Source organism: Dicentrarchus labrax, unplaced genomic scaffold (assembly GCF_905237075.1).
Source record: "Dicentrarchus labrax unplaced genomic scaffold, dlabrax2021, whole genome shotgun sequence".
Classification (NCBI taxonomy): domain Eukaryota; kingdom Metazoa; phylum Chordata; class Actinopteri; family Moronidae; genus Dicentrarchus; species Dicentrarchus labrax.
In genome coordinates, this window is record NW_026136703.1 from 8,402,217 (window position 1) to 8,422,953 (window position 20,737).

The 20,737-nt window shown below is 42.4% G+C and overlaps 1 protein-coding gene across 4 annotated transcripts in view; it reads right to left on the reverse strand.

The window, feature by feature from the left end:
- Positions 1 to 20,737, reverse strand: part of ldlrap1b (low density lipoprotein receptor adaptor protein 1b) — a 32,692-nt gene that overhangs the window by 5,573 nt on the left and 6,382 nt on the right. For all 4 annotated transcript variants that reach the window (XM_051395947.1, XM_051395946.1, XM_051395945.1 and 1 more), the window contains exons 2-6: positions 10,965 to 11,107; positions 9,811 to 9,923; positions 6,523 to 6,637; positions 5,584 to 5,656; positions 1,469 to 1,564 (exon numbers count right to left, since the gene is read on the reverse strand). In XM_051395947.1, coding sequence (XP_051251907.1) covers positions 1,469 to 1,564; positions 5,584 to 5,656; positions 6,523 to 6,637; positions 9,811 to 9,923; positions 10,965 to 11,107 — 540 coding nt within the window. The remainder of the gene's footprint in view (positions 1 to 1,468; positions 1,565 to 5,583; positions 5,657 to 6,522; positions 6,638 to 9,810; positions 9,924 to 10,964; positions 11,108 to 20,737) is intronic.

Genomic DNA, 20,737 nt, shown 5'->3' on the forward strand with positions numbered 1-20,737 from the left:
GATGTCACCTTGGGCTTGATGAGCATATTTCAGAATATTATTTGACATTTTATAGACAATTATAGTCTATAAAATGTATTATAGTTAATTGAGGTAATAATGAGCAGATTAATTGATAAGGAAAACAAACTTTAGTTGCAGCCCTATATTTAACCCAGTGAAGAGGAACAGACTGTTGTTTCTATTTTGTTGCCACTGCAAGTGGCCTGGCGCCGGCGGAGAGTTGAAGGTATCATGTCTCATGAATGAAGCTGACTCACCTCTGACAACACCACTGATCCCAAGAGTCCTTCTGATTCAGTGGCGTGCCATTTGATCAGCCAAAGTGAAGGGTATATAAATGTAACCTTGTGATAGCTCTAAAGCTCTGCTGTCCCCAATCACTGCTTTAGGGCTGGCAGTGAAAACCTCTGGCAGGAGAGAAATGCACAGCCCGTTTCAAAAGGCACTCAGAAGCTTCTACTCTGTATTACTCTGCTGTACAATTACGCCAATTTGCTTTACAGAAATACAATCCGCTGGCAGCCAAATGACCCAACGAATGGTCAGTGGGATAATGTTGGTCCAAAATCGCACACCAGGCCTCTCTGTTACCACAATCTGTTTCCAAGTCCGACTTTGTTGGGTCTTCTCACTAGGGATCATCCTTAAAACCTGTGTCAGCTTTAAAACGCTACACATTCAAGGCCATAGCCCTGAATAAAGTGTCAGAGCAGATTTAGAGAGATCCCTCCTCTCTGGCTGGAGGCCACCTGGCCAAGCAGAGGGGGAAGCTCAGTACAAAGCTGATGATTTCAGAGGTTTGCCTGCAAAAACAAAATACTGCTTCTGTCTCAAACTTAAACCTGCAGTACCAAAAGGAGGTTTCGGGCATAAAAAGTGCAACAGCGAAAAGGCACGCGCAAAACGGACTGACAAAGAGAGTATTGTGAGGAGTAAGTGTACTGGCAACAGGATGCTCCTCATCTTATCTAGGCTGTGGACAATATCAGAATTGTAGAATCTTAGTAAATGGAACAATGGGGTCACAGAAAATGTAGGCCTCTTTCAGGCTTAAACAAACGGAGCAGTAATTGTGTTCCAGAGTCAGACAGAACACAACTGTTTATCCAGGAACGGCACTCTATCATCCTAAAATGTCATGGGGATCGGTGAACCAAGATTTGTTTTTAATGGATCTACAACACAGCAAGGGGGCTTAATGTTTTCCAATTAGAGAGAGGCTCATCACTGCCATTATCATCACACATAATCACCTAAAAGTGTCATTTGGTGTTCATTGTAATGACGCTAGTGAGAGAGAATAACCTAGAAAATGCAGATTGACGTCAGCTAACCTGCAGCCTCAATATAAGCCAACCTTTGACAAGTGAGTGAATACTCTTCCTTCTCCCCTGAGGCTACCATAGCTGTGAGGGTGAGGGTGAGAGTGAGAGAGAAAGACGTGATTATGAGTGACAGGACTCACCTCCCCCCTTCAGGCTGCCCAGGCTGGCAGAGCTGTCCGACTGAGAGTTGCTGGCTCCTTCTCCGTCTGAACCCGACTTCACTCGCTTCTCTTTCTCTGTGCGAAGAATGGCGCAGCAGTAGAGGACAAAAAGAAGAAAAAGAGCCGTCAGTAAAGACAAGTGACGATTCAGGAACCTGTAACCACAGGGTGAGAGGCCCTCGCAGGGCATCGCTAAGGGAACTGTTTACTTTTCTAGCTGCTGAAAATGTGGGTATTGAATGTTTCACTAACCAAGCATAAAGTGAGTGTAAACAAATTAGCAGCAGCTAGTTGGCAGATAAGGTTAAGGCCATTACTCAAGCCATCTGCCAGCTGAAACCTAGAGGGCCTGGGCTTCCAGCATTGTAACACATGCCATACTTTATAAGTATTTAGTATGTAGCAATAAGTACAGTAGCAGCAGTGTTTAAACATAGGAGGCATAGCATCGGGGTCAGACGGATAATAGGTTTTCACACAGTGCAAGTTTTCACTGTACTTCCTGCTAACACTGCTCTCGGTATGGAGTAGAGTCATTTCTGGCCCCATATCTATCAAGCATTTCACAGTCACTCAAGTTAACCTAGGACTAAAAACGCTCCTACATCAGAGTGAGACTAATCTATACAGCCTCCTACACTGGCTATCAGCAAGAAACAGGACTACTCCTAGGGGAGGGTGAGATGTTACAGTTTTACAACACTAATAGCTGCCAAGTAGAAACTATGATGACGTTTTGTAATTCAATCCCGGTTTGAAATATTAGACAGTGGTGACATTCAAGGTGCAGAAAATAACACTTTATATTATTATGTGTACGTTCTATGCATATAGGTAAATAACTAAGGTGACCTTATACGTGCTAAAATATTATGACAAAATGAATAAATATCATATATTTATAAATACGCTAATTAGTAGACTGTAAACAAAAAGCAATACGCAATAAAAGCTTATTACGTAAATTAAAATATTAGGTTAATTTGACTCAGCTGTGAGAAATTAGCCCCATCCAACCACATGGTTATATGATTCCTAGAATAGTGCCGCTGCATCTGGCACAGGCACATGTTGCAAACAATCTGTGTGCTGTGGTGCAACATGGAATCCTCTCTTCCACTGTCCACTTCACCTTTCAGATATATCCCTTGTTAACTTATGTGCATGACAGGGGAGATTATTCTTTCATCACACTCTCTTGGGAAATGCATTGTAACAATATGAACTGACAGCTTACTGTTGTATGGTCTTCATTATGCAGCTGACAACTAGGAAGCCAGGAAGACATGATTGTGTTCAAATAAGTTTTAGTCCTCTTTCACTGAGGACTCCCATTGTGCGCATTATGAGCCGTGTAAGTGTGATCAAAGTCTGATTTGTTACTTCCCAAATTGTGGGCTCTGACAGAAGCTGCATTGTCCTTGTTCCCTCGTGTCCTATTCCCTGTGCATCCCACACAAGGTCAGTCTCAAATATTATTCAAAACATTCTTTCAATAAGCCTATTGTCATCATAAGCTCCTAAAACATCTCTCCTGTCACACAATCTCTCTGCCTGAATGCCATTTCCTGGGAACTTCGAACAGGTTAGGACTCATAATAACAGCAAAGGTAGGAGTGCTTTTTTTTATGTTAAGATAGATCAAATGTAGGAGTGGTTTCCTTCTCTGAGACGCTTGATAACTAATCTATTCAGAAATGCATAAATAAACACCTCTCTAAAATATCACAGGGAAATCACACAAACTGACGTTCTGAGCAAGTGTGAGAACTCCCTCGAGGGGCCAAGATGCTGACCCACTCAAACTCAGACTTTCCATACTGTTTATCCTAAAGAGGCCTGCTCACAGGCAAGAAGGTGTTCTGTTATTTCATCATCATCCTTGGTCTAAAAAAACCCATCCCATTTCCCATGAGCCTGGGTAGCTTAGTGATGGCAGTGTTACAAAAATTACCCCAGGCACATGTTTTTCTCCCATGGCCTTTCCAGTGTACAGTTTTCAGTCTGATTTGAGTGTCAACTTCCTGCTAAACATGGAAGCAACTTAAAGATACGCCAGTTCAAAGCTAGCTGTAGTGTTTACAGTGAATATTCTATGAACAGAGATGGGATCTGCGATATTCAGAGGAATGTGGGTCAGGAATGTGTGGTGGGCTGTGGAGAACCGCTGTGGGTGGTGGGGGAGAGTTCGTAAGAATCAGAAGCAGCAAAGCTAGACAGACATACAGTAGGCACCCCTTCTTCCTGCCCTGATCCTCCGGGGTTTTGTAACTTTAATGAAACAGACTTGAAATGATTCCCCCCCAGCCCCCTTTCGCTCTTTCTTCTTCTCTGCCACAAGAGAAAACCACTGCTTCTTTTTTTAAATAAATATTCTTCCTTTCCCCTCCGTAACCCCCTACCAGCTAGGCATCAACTCTCCTTCATCAGTGACATCGTACTGAACTAGAAGAGAACAGATCGCCAAATTAAACGGGTTACTGGGGCCGACTAGAAAGCAAAGACGAGGAGAGGTGAAGAATGTTGAGCCAAGGAAAGAGCAAGCGAGGAAGCAGATTTTAATATTCAACTCAAAATTACAAACAACCAAATGAAGAGGCGTGAGGCGAGGAGCCCGTGGCCTTGATCTTGAGAAAAAAATAATCCCTCCCAAAAATGGAAATGTGCCCACTGCCCACATTAAAACATTCCTTAACATCACAGTAGAAGAAGAAGAAGGGGTTGAAATGTGGAGTAAATAAAAGAGGCAAGTAGAATTTTCATACAGTGCAAGTGTGTGTCTCTAAAGGACTGAATAAATAAGCTCGCCTTCGCGTGAGACAGGATCAATGGCACCGACATTGAATCTGTCAGGAGGTTGAGCTCCCACTGACACAAACGCACAATCATTTTCCTTTTTCTCTTACACACTCCCCATCCCGACACCCCTCTCTGCCCCGCCTTTCATGCTCTCTTGCCCTCTCTCCTCATCCCCCCCATCCCCCCTCCATTGCCCGTCTCCCTCCATATCATAAACAGAAGCAAGTGCTGCGATGGGGGGAGGAGAGGGAAAAGAAAATAACTCGACGAGGAAGAGGGGGTGAAGGTGCCAGGTGCAAAACAAGGCAGACAGCAACAATGGATAATCACAAAATTCAAAGAGCACCTACAAGGCAACACTTGTGTAAAGATGAAGAAGATGAGAGGGGGTGGTGCTGAAAAAAACCTATATTATGTGGAAAGAACTGCTCATTTACTCTGGAGTCATACATGCAGTAAATTACATGCATGTTCTGCTGAGCTGTACAAAAGAATGTGTGACACCATCCTTACACAGCACTTTGATCGCTTGCTGTGTCCACGGTGGTGCCTGAACACGCACTGTCTGCTTATCGCCTCACTGTACTCTACTATTAAAAAAAGGTGCTCACAGATTTAAAAAGGTTGAATGGTTTTACAAGTTTTACATAAAACAGAAAAATAAAAATGTATAATGAGGAGGAAAAGAACCTTTTTGCAGTAAAGGTAAAATATAACCTGGGAAAATCCCAGCTCCCACACATCTGAGTCCTATTCTCACTGTAAAAGGAAACAGAGAAGATTTACTCCAGTCATCCCACCTCTGCCCCAGGCTAGCCTTAATTCCTCTCCACCCCTCCCCATGTCGATACCTAGACGAGTCTTTAACCATGACTGAGTTGCCTGTAATAAAGAGGCGTCACTAAACTAAAACAGTTCTCTGTGCTCTCTGGGCAATGATTTAACCACTGTGGGGGGCGACTGGTTCAATCAATGGGGACACGTATGCGAGTGTGTGTGTGAAGGACAACAGTGACTGGCAGGAACAGCCGAACTGTCCTCCAGTATTTCACATGACCCCTCTACAGAGTGTCAAGGCCAAGACCAGGAAGACACAAAGAAATGTATGTTTCCACGTTGTGCAGGAAACCTCCGTAGAGGAAAAAGACAGGATCGCTGTTTCACTATGAAGGGAGATAGAGGATGTGTACAATAAGTGCAGAGAATAACAACAGTGGGGGAGGAGAGGGGAGAGGGGGGGAACATTTTCTCTCATCCATCACACTCCTCTGGTCGTCGGGGGTGACCATGCGTACCTTCTTTGGCAGCCTGCCAGAATTCAAACGCCACTCTGAAAGCCTGAGCCACTGTTAGGGTTACCGCCTGGGCCTGTTGGAGGGAGGCAGAGACAGACAAGAGTGAGACAGAAAGATAGCGTGAAAGAATAAAAGGAAGATGAATAATATTTATAAGAATCTCATCTGCGGGGGGCATCAAGGAAGGAGTTATGACTGCGCTAAAAACAGGAACTGACCACCAACACAAGAAGGAGTTCCTTCACAGACACTTGAAGAGGAGGAAGAGAAACCCGTGAGTTTCATGACACGTTGTTTATATAACTGGGAGGATACGTGGCCTTTTGGTCAGAACTAAATTAGAGAGGGGAAGGAAGAGGAGGGAGTGGCTCCCTTGTTCTGCAAACCTCCAGGGATGGAGAGAATGCCAGAGGGAGATGACAACCTCCCACGCCCTTTATGTTCTAACTCCTCATCTTTCCTGACTTAATACTTGGATGTTTGCATAGATACAAATAAAGTGTGCCTCAAGGTGGTGGTGCAGTTGTTCTCAGGTCTCTCTGCAACATTCTGTAACTGCATAAAGCGCTTTCCACAGGTTGCCAGGGGCATGCATGTATTTATATGCAACCAATAGCATGAAAGGAATAATTCCAAAATTGGGGCTATTCGCTTATTTGCTTTCTTGCCAAGAGTTGGATGAGAAGATAGATACTACTCTCATGTCTAAGAGTCGTATTGACCTTCTCATCTTACTTTCCACAAAAAAGCAAATAAGCACATTTCCTGTAATCTCCCCATATTCTTTTTTATTAGAAAAGACATCGAAAAAAGTAGTAAACATTATATCTTTGGATCCAGTTCAAATTGTGTGTCCACTTGCAGTAAACAGCCAGTGTTTGTGTTTTGTACACACAGTGGGTATCTTGGACACATAATTGCACAAACTCATTTACTTACCATTTTTCTCTTCGGGCAGAGGAAGGCATGACACTCCAGAGTCTCATTGTGTTGGCTCTGGACGATGTAGGCAAACACTTTGTCATGCATCTTGTCCGCCGTGCAATATGATATTCTGAATACAAAAAACACACGCAGATGCACACACATTAATAAAAACTCTAAGACTTCACTGAGTCATCAAAGATCAAACAGGGCCATCGTGCAACTTCATCTGCACTAAGCCCTTAAGCTAGTCCAGCAATCTGATTCAAAGTGTTCAATCCAGCATTTCTCTGAAGTGATATATAAAAAAAATCCCTGGCATTCTTGAAGCCAGCTGCACTTAGAAGCTCACCACTCTGCACATCATCAAATACACACTCCAGATGTGTGCAGGTACCGAGCTTAACAATGTCGTGAATTTGAACTGAACACGTGCGCGGCGGACATCTGTGCCATTTCCTTTCTGCTTTTCAAACAAGTTACTACATCATACTCCCACTGTGTCCACCTGTTTAACAACCTTGACACATACAGAGTTTTAAATGATAGCTTTTGGATTGGGCCTGGCCCCTGTAAGGTACATGAAAAGACTCATACACACAGAGGTGATTGTTCCTGTCTTGTTGTCGTATAGAAGGTCACCTTCTGCACTGAGATTCTTCTGTCTCGGATGTGAGAGCGGTATCAGTCTTGTCAGTCTCAGGTGCAGAGTAAGGCTTTAAATTACGCTGTAATGCTTCACAAATAGCTTTTCTCCACTATTTGATTACCATGTCATTACCCTAATACCAAAGTGACGGGTACACTGGCCAGTTGGGGAGGGACACCCAAAACGATGGAGGAAGGCTATAATGAATGTCTGCCATCTGTCCTTCCTTTCCCCTTCGAGCATCGGCTCCAACTTCACTGTGGGACACACACTTGGTTAACTAATAACTGAGGAATATAAGGTGTGGAAATGACAAATAAGTAAGAGAAAGGGGGGAAAAGTTTGGAGAGGTTTAAGAATCACAGCTGCGGTCTACACAACATAGCCAAGATTTACGGGCAAATGTTTGGGAGGGAGGGCGTCGGGGAAATTGGGTGTCTAGGCAAATCCATTTATTTTATTGGTCGTCCATCTTCTTAGCAGATGTCTGGGGAGGAAAGCTCCAATGGGGTGCGAGATACAACCAGCTGCTTTATGTCTTCACACCATCCTAGGGTCACAGCTGGAATCACCTCACGCAATCAGCCTTTTAATTGCTGTATTATTTACCTAATATTCTTCAAATGAGAGGATCCATTATCAGTGCAGCACTTTACTAGAGAGGCGTTATGATAAGGGGGTTGTATGCATTGGGTATTTTTACACACAAATTAAAAGAAAATCTGCTGCACGATAAATATATCTGAAATGGAGCTGGAGGAGGAGACGCAGAGGGAGAGATATGAGCCAAAGATACTGCGTGAGATGAAAGATACAGGTGCAAGCCAGTGATCTAAAAATAACATGAAGTTTGGCCCGCTCATTTGGCTCGTTTACCAATATGGTCAGCAGCAGCTCATGGAGGCAACAGACCTTTTTCACAGCATCCAATTTGTCATAAAATTATAGGTTAAACGTGTTAGCAATGACACTAGTTAAGGTTCAACTCCATTCAGTTCAAACAGAGTCAGGGTGCTGCTACTGTGCATGTTGGCTCACTGGAAAGGCTCTGCTACACTAAATGGAACAGAGCTTTAATTAGTATCATTGGTAACACCTGTGTTTACCCTACTATTTCATGTCAAAGTGGCTGCTGTGAAAAAGGTCATTAAAGGTACTTAAGCTACTTCTTCTCAAAATCGTAACGCTGTCAGATCTGATTACGCAGACATGATACTTTTTCTTTTAAGATTCAGTCCACAGTGCATCACAAATAAAGAAAAACATAAATTGGCTTAGAAATAAAAAATACAACTTTTACCCCAGAATATGCCTGAGAATCAGCACATTTTTAAGTTTTCTTCACAGTTAATCAGTGATGGTTATCTCCATGGGTGCATTGCAAGCAGGAACTTCATCAGTCAACAGAAAATTAATCATCAGCAATTTTGATAATCAACTCATCATTTATGTAATTTTTTCAATCCAAAATACCAAGCATTCCTGCTTTCAGCTTCTAAAATGTTAAGCAAGCTTTCTTACAGCTACTGGACTGATTTTCTTTCAATTTGAAGGGTCATTTTCCCATATTTTCTAGACAAAAAGATTAATCAAAACAATCATCATCAGATTAATCGTTGGCTGCAGCCCTAATTATCAATGAATCAAAACCGCACAGAACACACTTCAACTGATGTTGACCATGACTGTTCAGTTTGATCTCAGTGTGATTGGATAAAGCTTACAGCAACATGCAAACATTATCAATTGAATTTTAGAAATACGTGTAAGACATTTTTTGTTAGTCATTTTGCCTTTTGCCTCCTCCAAAGAACTTCTGTGTGCAGTGTCCCACAGGTTGAATCTGGAAAAACAGCCCAGCAATGTAGAGATCAGATCTTTAAATATAGATAAATGTTGTATGCCTAATTGAATAGGTGGGCAGAATGAAACTGTTGTCAAAAATCGAAGAACATCCCAAGGAGACACTGGAAAGCCAGAAACATGGCCAGTGTAGACTTGTAAATAAAACTGTTCCTGGATAACTTTAGACAACTGTCAACAGTTGAGATGTTGTCCTCAATCTGCCAGTTTTTAGAAGAAATTATTCAACATAAGCCTATTCATGCTTGGAAAAATGATGGAAAGTCCCATCTCTCCTTCATATGTTGACTCATAAACGCGCGATTTTAGTAAAGTGATTCAATCTCGGCTCATAAGCTCGAGGCCGATGGAGGTTAGACAGCTTTAGGCGTGCAGGCTGTGGCACGCAAGTGAGATCTGTAGGCATTTACTAGAGAGAATGGTGTGTGTGTGTGTGTGTGTGTGTGTGTGTGTGTGTGTCTCAAGCTCAGACATACAGCTGTTGTAGTGCTCCCAAGAGAGTTGAGATTGATGAGACAAACTGCTGATAGACTGAGCTCCCCACACACACACACACACACACACACACACACACACACACACACATTATACTGCCACACCTCCTTACACTCACATCCATCCTGTGATGGATGACAGCAATGGGGAAATAACAACTTTTGTTTTATTGTAGGTGATAAGGACAAGCTTAGGGTGAAAGTATTTCATAACTGGGGCCGCCCGAGTCAGCCGGGGACACGGACTGTGTTAGAAATATTAACAGCTAGAGGAGGAGGAGGAGGAGGAGGACTGACCTGTATATGGAGATGTTTTCTATCAGCTGATTGGAGGCACTGTCGTAAAGGATGATTCCTCGTGGGGAGACCTTTAATGTGACTTTCTGGAGCTTTTTTCCACTGGCTTTGGCCTGGAAGGAAGTGATGAAGGAGAAAGAAAGAGTGGAGAAAACAGGGTGTGTGAGTGAGACAGAGACATAAGAAAGGATCAACCTTGAATTTATGCAAATTACAACTCAGACTCTGAATTTTTTTTTTCAATCAGGACAACCAATCAAAATCCACTGATGCCAGGGATATGATATAGCAAAACAATCAAGATACAAAGCACATTTTCTGTCATCAAGTTTTCATGAAATCCAGACTGTAGGTCAAAAGATGCCGATCAAAAGATAAGTTAAATTCTTGGAGATAAGATAGACCTTCGAACCAAAGATAGCTAAGCTGCTTGCTTGATTAACAGTAGGAAAATATGCTATAAGCCAATTAACAAAGACATCGTCAAAACAAACACACAAACAAGTTGAATAAAGAATCTTAAGGAAACAAGTTTAACAACAACTAGCATGTGTGAGAATCCAATTCAGTAAATGACAACTTTTCCAACTTGGGCGGACAAAATATTACTTTACACCAAGTTCACCTATTACAAGTGAAAAAATATCCCATCCAGTTGCCTAGCATCCTTTTCAGAGGGACACCAAGGGCAGCCAACAGATTAGGCCCAATCAGAGCCTTCCTCTCCATATATCATCGTGTCCCGAGTCCCACCATTCGGCCGCCGCTAACTTCATTATCCACTGAGCTGCCAGATCCAATAACATTAAGCCTTTTCTACCATGATAAAGCTGGCTGAGCCATACACTGAGCAACACTGTCTAAACTAATTGCATCCTCCTCCAAATGTCAGCCTGGGCCTCCGGGGGGAAAGTAGGCAGCCAGGCAGGCACTTTTCACCGAGGTGCCAGTCAGGTCATAAACAGGAGAAAACTAGCGGATGACTATGATTTCCAAGTGGTGGAGGTGATGAAGTGGGAAAGACATCGCATGTGCTTGAGTGAAACCCATTTCTGGGCAATAGTTTTCTGAATAAGGGTGCTTTGACAAGATATTTTGGGTGCCCACAGATTAAGCTATTCCAGTTATGTGTGTAGGTGTGTGTTGTCTCTCACCGTGGCCACTATCCTCTTGACAGCAGCCGCAGACAGCTCCTCTCCTTTGGGCTGCTCAACCATCGTGACCCCCAGGTACTTGAGCTGGAACACCATGCCCTCCAGAAGGGTCTCCCTCGTGTCCGTCCAGTTCTCTGGAAGCTCTGCAGATGAGAGACACACACCGGTGACACTTCTGTTCACCAACAATGACAATGCTGCTTGTACTTTGAGGCAGGCTAAGAGATACTCTGTCAGACATGTGTCAGTACAGCACAGCCTTCTCTCAGTCCACTTGTAGGATTGTGGACTGCAGCCAAACCACATTATCCTCATTATGGGTGTGTGTGATGAGCACATGCTTTTGCTATTTGTCCTTGAAAGAAGGCAAGTGCTAAATTGCCAAACCATTTGGATGAAAATAATTCCACCTGTTGCATAATAAAAACTTTTAAAAATCCCAAATAGCGTATCGTTTTCTTATGTAGAAAACAAGAAAAATGTAAACTTGTTATTATTATCAAAATCTAAAACAACATCAATAAATACAAATTAGGGATGCACCGATCCACGTTTTTTCACTTCTGATCCGATCCCGATACCTGAATTTGGATATCGGCCGATACCGATACTATTCCGATACCAGAGCTGTGTTTGCTTTAATATTATTATTATCATTATTGTTGATTATATATGAGGCTGAAATAAACTCCTCTCAACAGGCAAGTATGATATGTACGTATGTATGCATGTATGTCCCAAAAGGCAACTTGAGGTAAGTATAAGGTCAGAAAAGGAAGTCAGAAAAACAGGAAATCCTGTTAACAGGAAAAATCCCATCCTGAAAACAAATATGCAACTGTAAGGGTTTCAAATTTATTGTCATGTCAATATTTATTAACTTGCCAAAATGTCAAATATTTGAGTCTTGAAATAGTGTGTAAACATCACACACACACACACACACACACACACACACACACACACACACAGTCTGCCTGCAGTTTACCTTGTTTTTGGAATGACTCTACAAGTGATTCCTGACAGCTCGCCTAAAAAATCCTTGTGCTGTTTCCTGTGGTGCTTTTTTAAATGTTTGATTGCGTTCGTAGTGTTGTACGTTACGACGCGAGGGCGCTTCTGTGTCTCTGAATTACGGCTTTGCAAACATTGCATTTTGCTGTCTTGCTCTGTGGTGTTTCCAGTGTAAAGTATTTCCACACAGCGGACATGTTGGCTAGCCACAATGCTGCTCAATGCTATCCTACTAGCTGGCTGCAAACTGCGGAATGGATTTCCTGAGCGGGGCGTGTCTCATAACTCTGTCTCATTGAGCCGCGCCTCCGTTCAGGAAATCCATTCCACAGTTTGCAGCCAGATAGCAGACCGGCCGGCAGGAATCACCTGTGGAGTCATTTCAACCGACAACGTTAAAGCGCGCACATGGCTCATGGATATCGGGAAATCTGCGCAGGTTGGATCGGGAAATTCCGATTTGAGAATTACGCTGGTATCGGTCCCGATACCGATACTGGATCGGATCGGCCCCATCGCTAATACAAATATAACTGATAGTAAGGTTGCAACTTGAACGAGAATCGCAACTTGGTAAAAGGGTTTTAATCTTTTTAGATCTAAAACAGCACTTTTTTATCTATGTGGTTTAGAGGAAATTCTGGGGTTTAGTACATGTATGCTGCAAACACTTCATGCGAACAGGTTTTCAAGATAAGCAGACTGTGAAGCAAGACATGTCGTGAGGTTTTTTTGACAGCAGTCAATGTAGATGAAGGCAGTGTGTTAAATGACAGATTGTTAGGTGAAGAGATACAGATCCTTATTTGCAATTTAACGTAAAAAAAAAACAAAAAAAAACTAGACAGACTCTTCAATCACCACACAATATTTAAGAAAAAAATCGAACCATGGTTTGAAACAGGTTGTCAAATACTTGTTCAAGAGATAAAACTGGCCCTCTTGGCTGTCTGCTAGAACTCATTTACTATCCTGCCTTTACTTCTGCCGGTGAAGTCATTCATATAAGATCAACTCCAGTTTATTAGAGAATGACACTTATCCAAACTCAATATTGTGGGAAAAAAAGAATCTGCAGAATGAAACGCTAAGGCTTAGGTTTTCATCTCTTTTATCACAGGAATGCTGGGTGAATCACTCAAGGCGATGTCCTTCTCTCTATATTACATCAGTATGAAGATAGCCAGGGGTGTCTGGTCACAGGACTACACCACAGAGAGGGAACAGGGGAAGAGAAAGAACAAACAACTTAAGTAAACCAGCCTGCCTTCCAAATAACAACAAATCACATTCATGTTTAAAATATGCTGACAGCCAACACTGGATTTTCAATATTCAGCAGCTTTCAAACTGAACAAACTTGAGTCTATTAGGAACCAGCTGCACAAACAGTTTTCCACTACAGGCAAACCAGGAACAACATTTCAGAGTGGAAATTCACACAAGACCACTTCTTCAGTATTCAGCCATTTGTTCCACAATAAACATGCTAACTTCTCCTTGAAGCTCATAAAAGGTTTATGGACTTGCCACTATGACGTGTGATAGTGAGCGGGGGCAGAGATCCATTTGTCTCCTCAAAAAGGCCCATCAGAAAACACAATCAACAACACCACACCCTCCCTTCCTGGGTGGTCTTTATGGCACCCAGCATCGGCAGGGGGAGAATCCCGTGGTCACCGCCACTGTCTTGTTGTCTAAGGAGATGTGCAGTCAGCTATAAATGGTAAACAACCTTCTGCTCATGTGCTGTACAATGCTTTCATGAGTCCCATATGTTGGGTTAACCCATGAAATGCTTTCTAGGGTGACTGAGTGTTCACTAAAGGAATAGTTTAGCCTTCTGTCATACATACTAAAGCCGCTTAATCAATAGACAAATTACTGAAACAGAAATGCAAAACTTCTCAAATGTGAGTATTCGCTGATTTTCTTACTCTTACTTGATAGTAAAATTTAGACTTGAGAAAATTCGACAAAACAGATTGGCAGATTAATCAACAATGAAAATGTATTCATCTGCTAGCACTCAAATGAAGGTTTGTTGTCCCCATTATAGCTTGAGTGCTTTAATTCCCTTTAGAACCGATGGTTTTTACATAATTTTAAATTAAGCTCATTCTAGGCATGGTAAAAGGTATTGCTTGCTTGCTCATGTTAACTGTTTAAGCTTTCATTGAGCAATGCATTTAAGATTTAATGCGCTTTTAAGGATGAAACAGTTATTGATTGGCATTTCAAGTTTACATTCATCTTCCACTTAAAATAAATTTAATAAACTAACATACTAAAAGGTACAAAGAAAGACTTACCTCAAAGCGTTTTTACAACTACATAATACTATACATTTGCAAAATGGCCAGTCGTCAGCCCAGTAAGTGAAGTATTTTTGGATGCATTTATACTTTGTGAACGCTATCACTTGGCTTAAGAACCTATATCGTTTAAAGCACTTGGAAAAGGCAGCAGAGGTTAACCTATAATATTCCTTTCTTCTCCATCCAAACCAAGCCAACTGTGAGTGGTTACGGAGGAGGATTTATAATGGTCTAAATGTAGCTTTAACCAAACCCATACTTAAGTAATGGGTGAGTCTGACAGTGAACACCCACTCTAAGGTCGAGGTCTTTGAGCTCCTAAGTGTGGGGAACAGATCGCGCTGCCCTCCTCTCCTGATCCTGTAGTTACATTAGTGCTTTAAGGAGCACGCTGGCTGTAATATAATCTGCGGCGAGGAATCATTAGCTCCTATTCATGACTTAAATCAAGTTATCAAGTGGACGATAAATGTCCATTACGAGCTGTGGCCACTTAGGACATTTGCAGACAGTTGTACGATTGGGATAATGCAGACTTAACCTCGGCTAGCAAGGTATTACTAACCTTTCATTTCTTTGCTCATGTTTGTAAAAGCAACAGTGAACCTGAGTCCAGAGATTTTCAGTGTTTACAAAAGGCAACATTGCTGACAGGTCTGCTTCACTGAATTTCAACAATCTGTCAGATGTGCTCTGAGTGATTCAAGGCTTAGCAGAGATGTCATTCACATAATACACACAGCTGCGGCAACAGGGCTGTGCTGGTCCAGCGGAGATATGAGAAGAAAGCCTCTGTACTTCAACTGCCCATACTAATGCTGGCAGGAGGCAAGTCTCTGGGGATGACCAGCAGTTCACCCTGACTGCAGTCTTAGGAATCACCCATCCCAAGAGATCCTGAGGAAGCAACTGTAAGACTAGAAAACGCAGATGATGGGAAATCTTTAGTCCAGCCTGCCTGAAATAGATTAGAGTAGATGAATATTATGAAAAAAATAAAAAAAAACTCACAGCACATCACTGTAGCAGTTTTAGTGAGCAATAAAATAACTGACACAAGGTAGTTAAAAAGAGCAAAAATAGCTCTGGTTCATAGCTATTTTTAGACTGGTGCATATACCCAGAGTGCTGCTTTGTATGGAATAATAATCCGTTTTCATATTGGTCACATTTGCATTTACACAACCAACCCCCCACCAGCAGCAGCCCCCTCCACAGCAGCTCTCTGCAGCTGCGGTGCTGATTAGAGCAAACTTCAAAGGATTCGTGGCTACGCTGGAGCTCTGGCCGGTCAGCGAGCGTGGCTCGCCTGGGTGACACTGCCTGTAAACGAGCCAGAGAGAGCAGGCAATGGAGCACTGATGTTTGCGGAGTGGAAAAGGATAGGATTGGGCGGGCAGATAGAGGGCAGCAGCTTCTGTCAACATCCCTGAGTGTCAAGACATGTAAGGGTTTGTTTAACCAATCATCTATGAGAATAATGAACCAGTGGGGTTCATCTGGTCTTTCGTTCTGGCTCCTGCTCTGTAAGTCTTCACAGGGCCAGGTGCCTGCACCCGGATCCTCTGGAAAACTTTTTACAGCTGCCCAGCTCACCACTTCTACAAACACACAAACCATTACATAAATATCAGCCACGCTCTCACAGAAGCTCATGCCAGATGAGGGAAATGTGTCCTGCGGAAAAATACTCTGGGAACAGGAACAAAATAAATATCTGCTGGTTGACCATCAAATGATGGGGGATTGGAAAATAAGAATTTACCACTCCCAGCATCTGTAAGCATTGGATTAACTCCCAGATGACACTCTTGGGCATAAAAGATAACACACCCTGAAAAACAATGTGTATACTAGTACTTCAGATAATCCTAGACATACGTGTGAGTTGGAAGAATTACAGGCAATGACTCCATCAGAAAGCCCAGGCCTTTCTCAATCATTGTTCTTGTCTGAAAGTATGTCATCACTCTTCAATTCAGTCAAAATGCATTTAAGTGTTAATGCACCGACTATTCCAGCATGAATTTTGCCTGCTTGAGCACTGGCTCCGGTTGGGGATGTCGTCAGTGAGCCACTGCAGAGATAACTGGCCAGTCAACAGCCAACATAACCCCAGGAGACCGGTCTTATCTCAGCAAACAATTTAGTATTTTACTGGTGGTACCAATGTCTCGCCAGTGTTTTCAACATAAGATGTAATCAGTTTTGAGTTTAAATATAATAATAGCAATAATAAGCAATATGTACAGATCCTTCCAGACTTATAAAAATTAGGAATATATATATCAATAAAAACACAAACAGTGGCGGTGTAGTTTATGATATTAGCTTTTGTATATTGTATACAATACAGTGAGGATAACAAGTTCACATTTCTGTATCACATTTCACGATCAACGCAGTTGAAACCTCAGATAAAGCTAGATGAGCAGAGCTTTTGGCTGAGATCATTTACAGTTCTGTTGAAGTGTTAACCAGAGCCCAGCTGAGCTGGTGATGTCAGAAAGAACGCTGTTGTCCAAATTGCAATCCTCCCATTTGCGAGTCCAAACTCAGTGTATTTTGCATTACACAATACATTAAGTCTCAAGCATAACTCAGGTCACTGGAAAACAGTGACTTGAGTTATGCTTCATGTTAACCACACTAAATATAAGAAAGTATCTCTCTGTCCAAAGCATAAGTCTTCAATAGTTATTTTTCCTCCCATAGGTTCACTCAATAAACCATTTTGGTTACTCTTTCGGCTAGCCGGTTTTAACCATCTATAATTACACATTTCATGTGTAGTTTGTGATGTGTCGCAGTGTGGCATACACATGACAAAAAGCCCATTGGCAGACAGTCACTGAAGCGTAATCAGCCTGTAATCACACAGCCAGTGTGAAGTCCATTCTGCCAGTCAGATGGAAACCTGCTCCCGTCCCCTATGTCTCCTCCTGCTTCAGACAAGTCTCAACAGTCCACCGGCAAGTCACGGCCAGGAGAAGAACAGAGGACCAAAGACACTGCATGTAGTGACTTCCTTGCTCTGCAGCTCACCTCATATGAACTGTAGTACAACTCTACAACCCTTCACACCTCTATATCACACTGTCAACAGAGCGGAGTGCAAAAACCAGACAGGTTTAATAATACAGGAAGATCAGACTTCTGGATCAAATGTTCCTATAAATGAGTATGATAAGGGGTCATTAAAGCAATAAGGTTTCTTCACAAAGAATGTATCTGGTAGCATTTTAGACAGCATGAGATTGTCAGAATGTGTTAAACACACGTTTCAAGTTCCTAGAATCTGTGGTATTGCATGGTAACACGCTTCATTTAATTACCATTTCAAGGAATGCAGTCTGAACGAGTAAGAGAAAACTTCTCAAAAACTAAAAGGAATTATTCAAGGCTGGGTCTACGCCATACCATCTTTTCCCATAACTTCTGTTTTTCCAGAATTTTCTGTGATATGGAAATAGACACCAGCATCCAAAAGAGTATACCTGTTTTTAATTCCCCATGATATTCATTTTTTATATGCTGTCATACCGTTGTACTGCTGTAACTAATTATTTTCTTGTGCGATAGAATATTTGAGAAGTTCAAAATATTTAGTTTTAAAAAGGAAGCAGTGTTAAAGTTTTCTTTTTCATACATTGCAGTTTGAACAATAAATGTTTTTTGAAAATGTCTGATTCCTTCACATATTGTATCATTTTGTGGGGCCGAGAAAACCCTATAGTAATCAAACTACTATAAACGTATATAAAAAAAGGCCCAGTCATGCAAAAGCAGTAGCCAAAATGTGCAGAATCCAGGCAGGTTATGGAAGCTGTAGGGTTCAATGAACCTGTGAGCCCAGACAGAGTCTGTCTGTTGTCAGAGTGTCAGGCCAGGCTGTGTTCGTCCTCCGGTGGTTACACAAGACTGTTGTAGAAGAAAACGCACTAGAAAAAGGTCTTAGCCTATTCTTTAAGATCCGATCATTCGAGTCAATGCATAAGCCGTGACTTTTCATGAAGTTTTAATGAATCTAAAACTACAGAGGCAGTTGGGCCCTTTTGATGCAACAAGAGATCTGGGGAGGCAAGACAGCACAGAGGTCTCGGGAATTATAATCAAAGGGATTTGAGGGCTGAGCCTGTGCAGCATTAGAGCATGAGAAGGGGTGGTGGATGTAGTGGGTATTTTGGTCAAAGACAACAACATAGGAAATGAAGCAGGCGATTTGGATAAGGGAGGGTCAGAGAGGATCACTATCGCTTTCCCTGTCAACAGCCAGTGACAGTGACAGTAATGAGGAGAGAAAATCTGCTTCCTGGCCTTGCCGCTGCTTTAAGAACAACATACAGAGTCTGAGAGAGAGAGAGAGAAGAGGGGGTGGGGGGGAGACGGGCAGAGGCAGAAAGACATTTATAAATGAAAAACAAGCAGATAAAAGAGAAAGAGGAAGTGAGGTAATCTGGAAATAAAACCAAATGCCAGGAAAAATATGCAAATCAGGGCAGCGAGTTAAAATTCCCACCATAAATTCACACACATACACACAACAAATCTAATGGACAATTAGGGAGATGCAACAGTTTAATCACCGTGGAAACAGCAAGAGCGCTCTGCTATGCTGTGAGTGCCGGCTAAATAATGTAGTTAATACTCTGGGGCTGGCAGAGAGGGAGATGGGCATGCAGCGACACAGGCATAAAAACACAAATCACCACAGTGCCATCCTGACAACTTAGTTGTTTTATGACTGCGATCTAGTTTGCTTACAGCCAACATTAGTAGCGTTTCGCCGCTTGAAAATGGATGGAAATGATTATTTGAACAGAAGCTTTGATTGAGCAACTGTTGAGGACATACAAAGATGGATTAAAGATGAATAAGGCCACTCTTCCTCGCAGTCAGTGACACGTTTCTCGACCGCAAACCACTTGGTGACAAAGCTGAGCAGGTGACATGACATTGGAGCCACTGAGTCAGACCTACTGAGACTTAACACAGTTTTTATCACATCAGACAGTAGGAGTTAATGTTCTAGCAGTGTCCAGGAAAATCCTTTTACATCCTTGTTACTGACATCATTCTACAAGTGATACCAGATTATGTCAGTAAACCTGTGAGTGCATGAGTAAGCCACTGCAGTGCTGAAACCCTAGGCTACCGCAGTTACATATTCAACCGAGTCTGTCATGAATGATTATTTTGGGGATTCTGGGGAGGGAGAAGGGGGGTTGGCATCAACATAGCCAAACTTGGTTTAACAAACATAAATAAAGACTGTCAGGTCAAGAGTCAAAGCCCCACTCCACCACTCCAGCAGGCTCCACGAGTCGAGCCTGATGCATCAACACGTTCCCCTTTGTTGAGATTTGAAAGGAGCTTCTGAGCACTGAGAGCTCTCCGCGTGGTGTCGCATTGGCGTCAGTGAATGAGTGTGAGGAGAGAATTCCAGCGCATTCATCTGAGCCCTTTGGATACCAAACTGTGAATGACTCTTTGTTTATGGTCTGGTTGGACACACTCCTGCCCACCTGCATACCTTCTCTTGTACAAGTTTGGAATTGAATAAATCTCCACTGTTGTTCTAAAACACAGTGGCTGCCAAACAGTGAAACAAGCACCGAAACCCTGGCAAGTAACAGGGTCTCAGTTTTTGCTTTGTTGGAGATGTGCGTCACCCTGGGATATTGGGAAAAGGTGTGTACACTGGCTGCCTTTCATGTGGTCCTCTCAGAGGATCAGTGTTGTAACTACGGACAGCGGTAACACTATCTGCTCACCGAGGATGCTTTTTGTGTCCATGTGCACGTCATGGGAAATTCTCAATTCGAACAAATTGGCATGAGTGAGAACCACCTGATGCCAAAGAAAAGCCCATAATTTTTGGGTGCAAATAGCAGACGGAAAATCTCTGAAAGTCCTATGTATTTCCTTGAACAGCTGGGAACTGTGGAAAACATGCAAACAGTGCATTTGTTGGGGACTATTTTCAGCAGCGGATTGATACACATTTTGTGAGGTAGTATTTTCAGTATCAAGACAGTGCATTTGGAAATTGATTCCAGATATAGTGCCCATGTTCATCTTAATAAAGGAACATGTCAGCCAGTGCAATGTTTGAGGCTCACTCATGCGTTTTTAGTTTATGACCACAAAAGGGAAGTCTACAGCACAGAGAAATGAGCTACATCAGGCATTGGATACACACACACACACACACACACACACACACACACACACACTACTCAGTAGGTTCAGTCCTTTGTTTAGCTCTTTTTGTGGATTATTTTGACAATAAGAAAAACACTAAGACTTTTACTTAATTTTAAGAATTACTACAATGTGGCCCAACTACAACCAATCACCAAAGCTAAATATCCTCATGTATCCTCAGCTATTTACGGCCTCGGCTGACCTGGGCCTGTGGTGAGATGACCCCTTCTTATC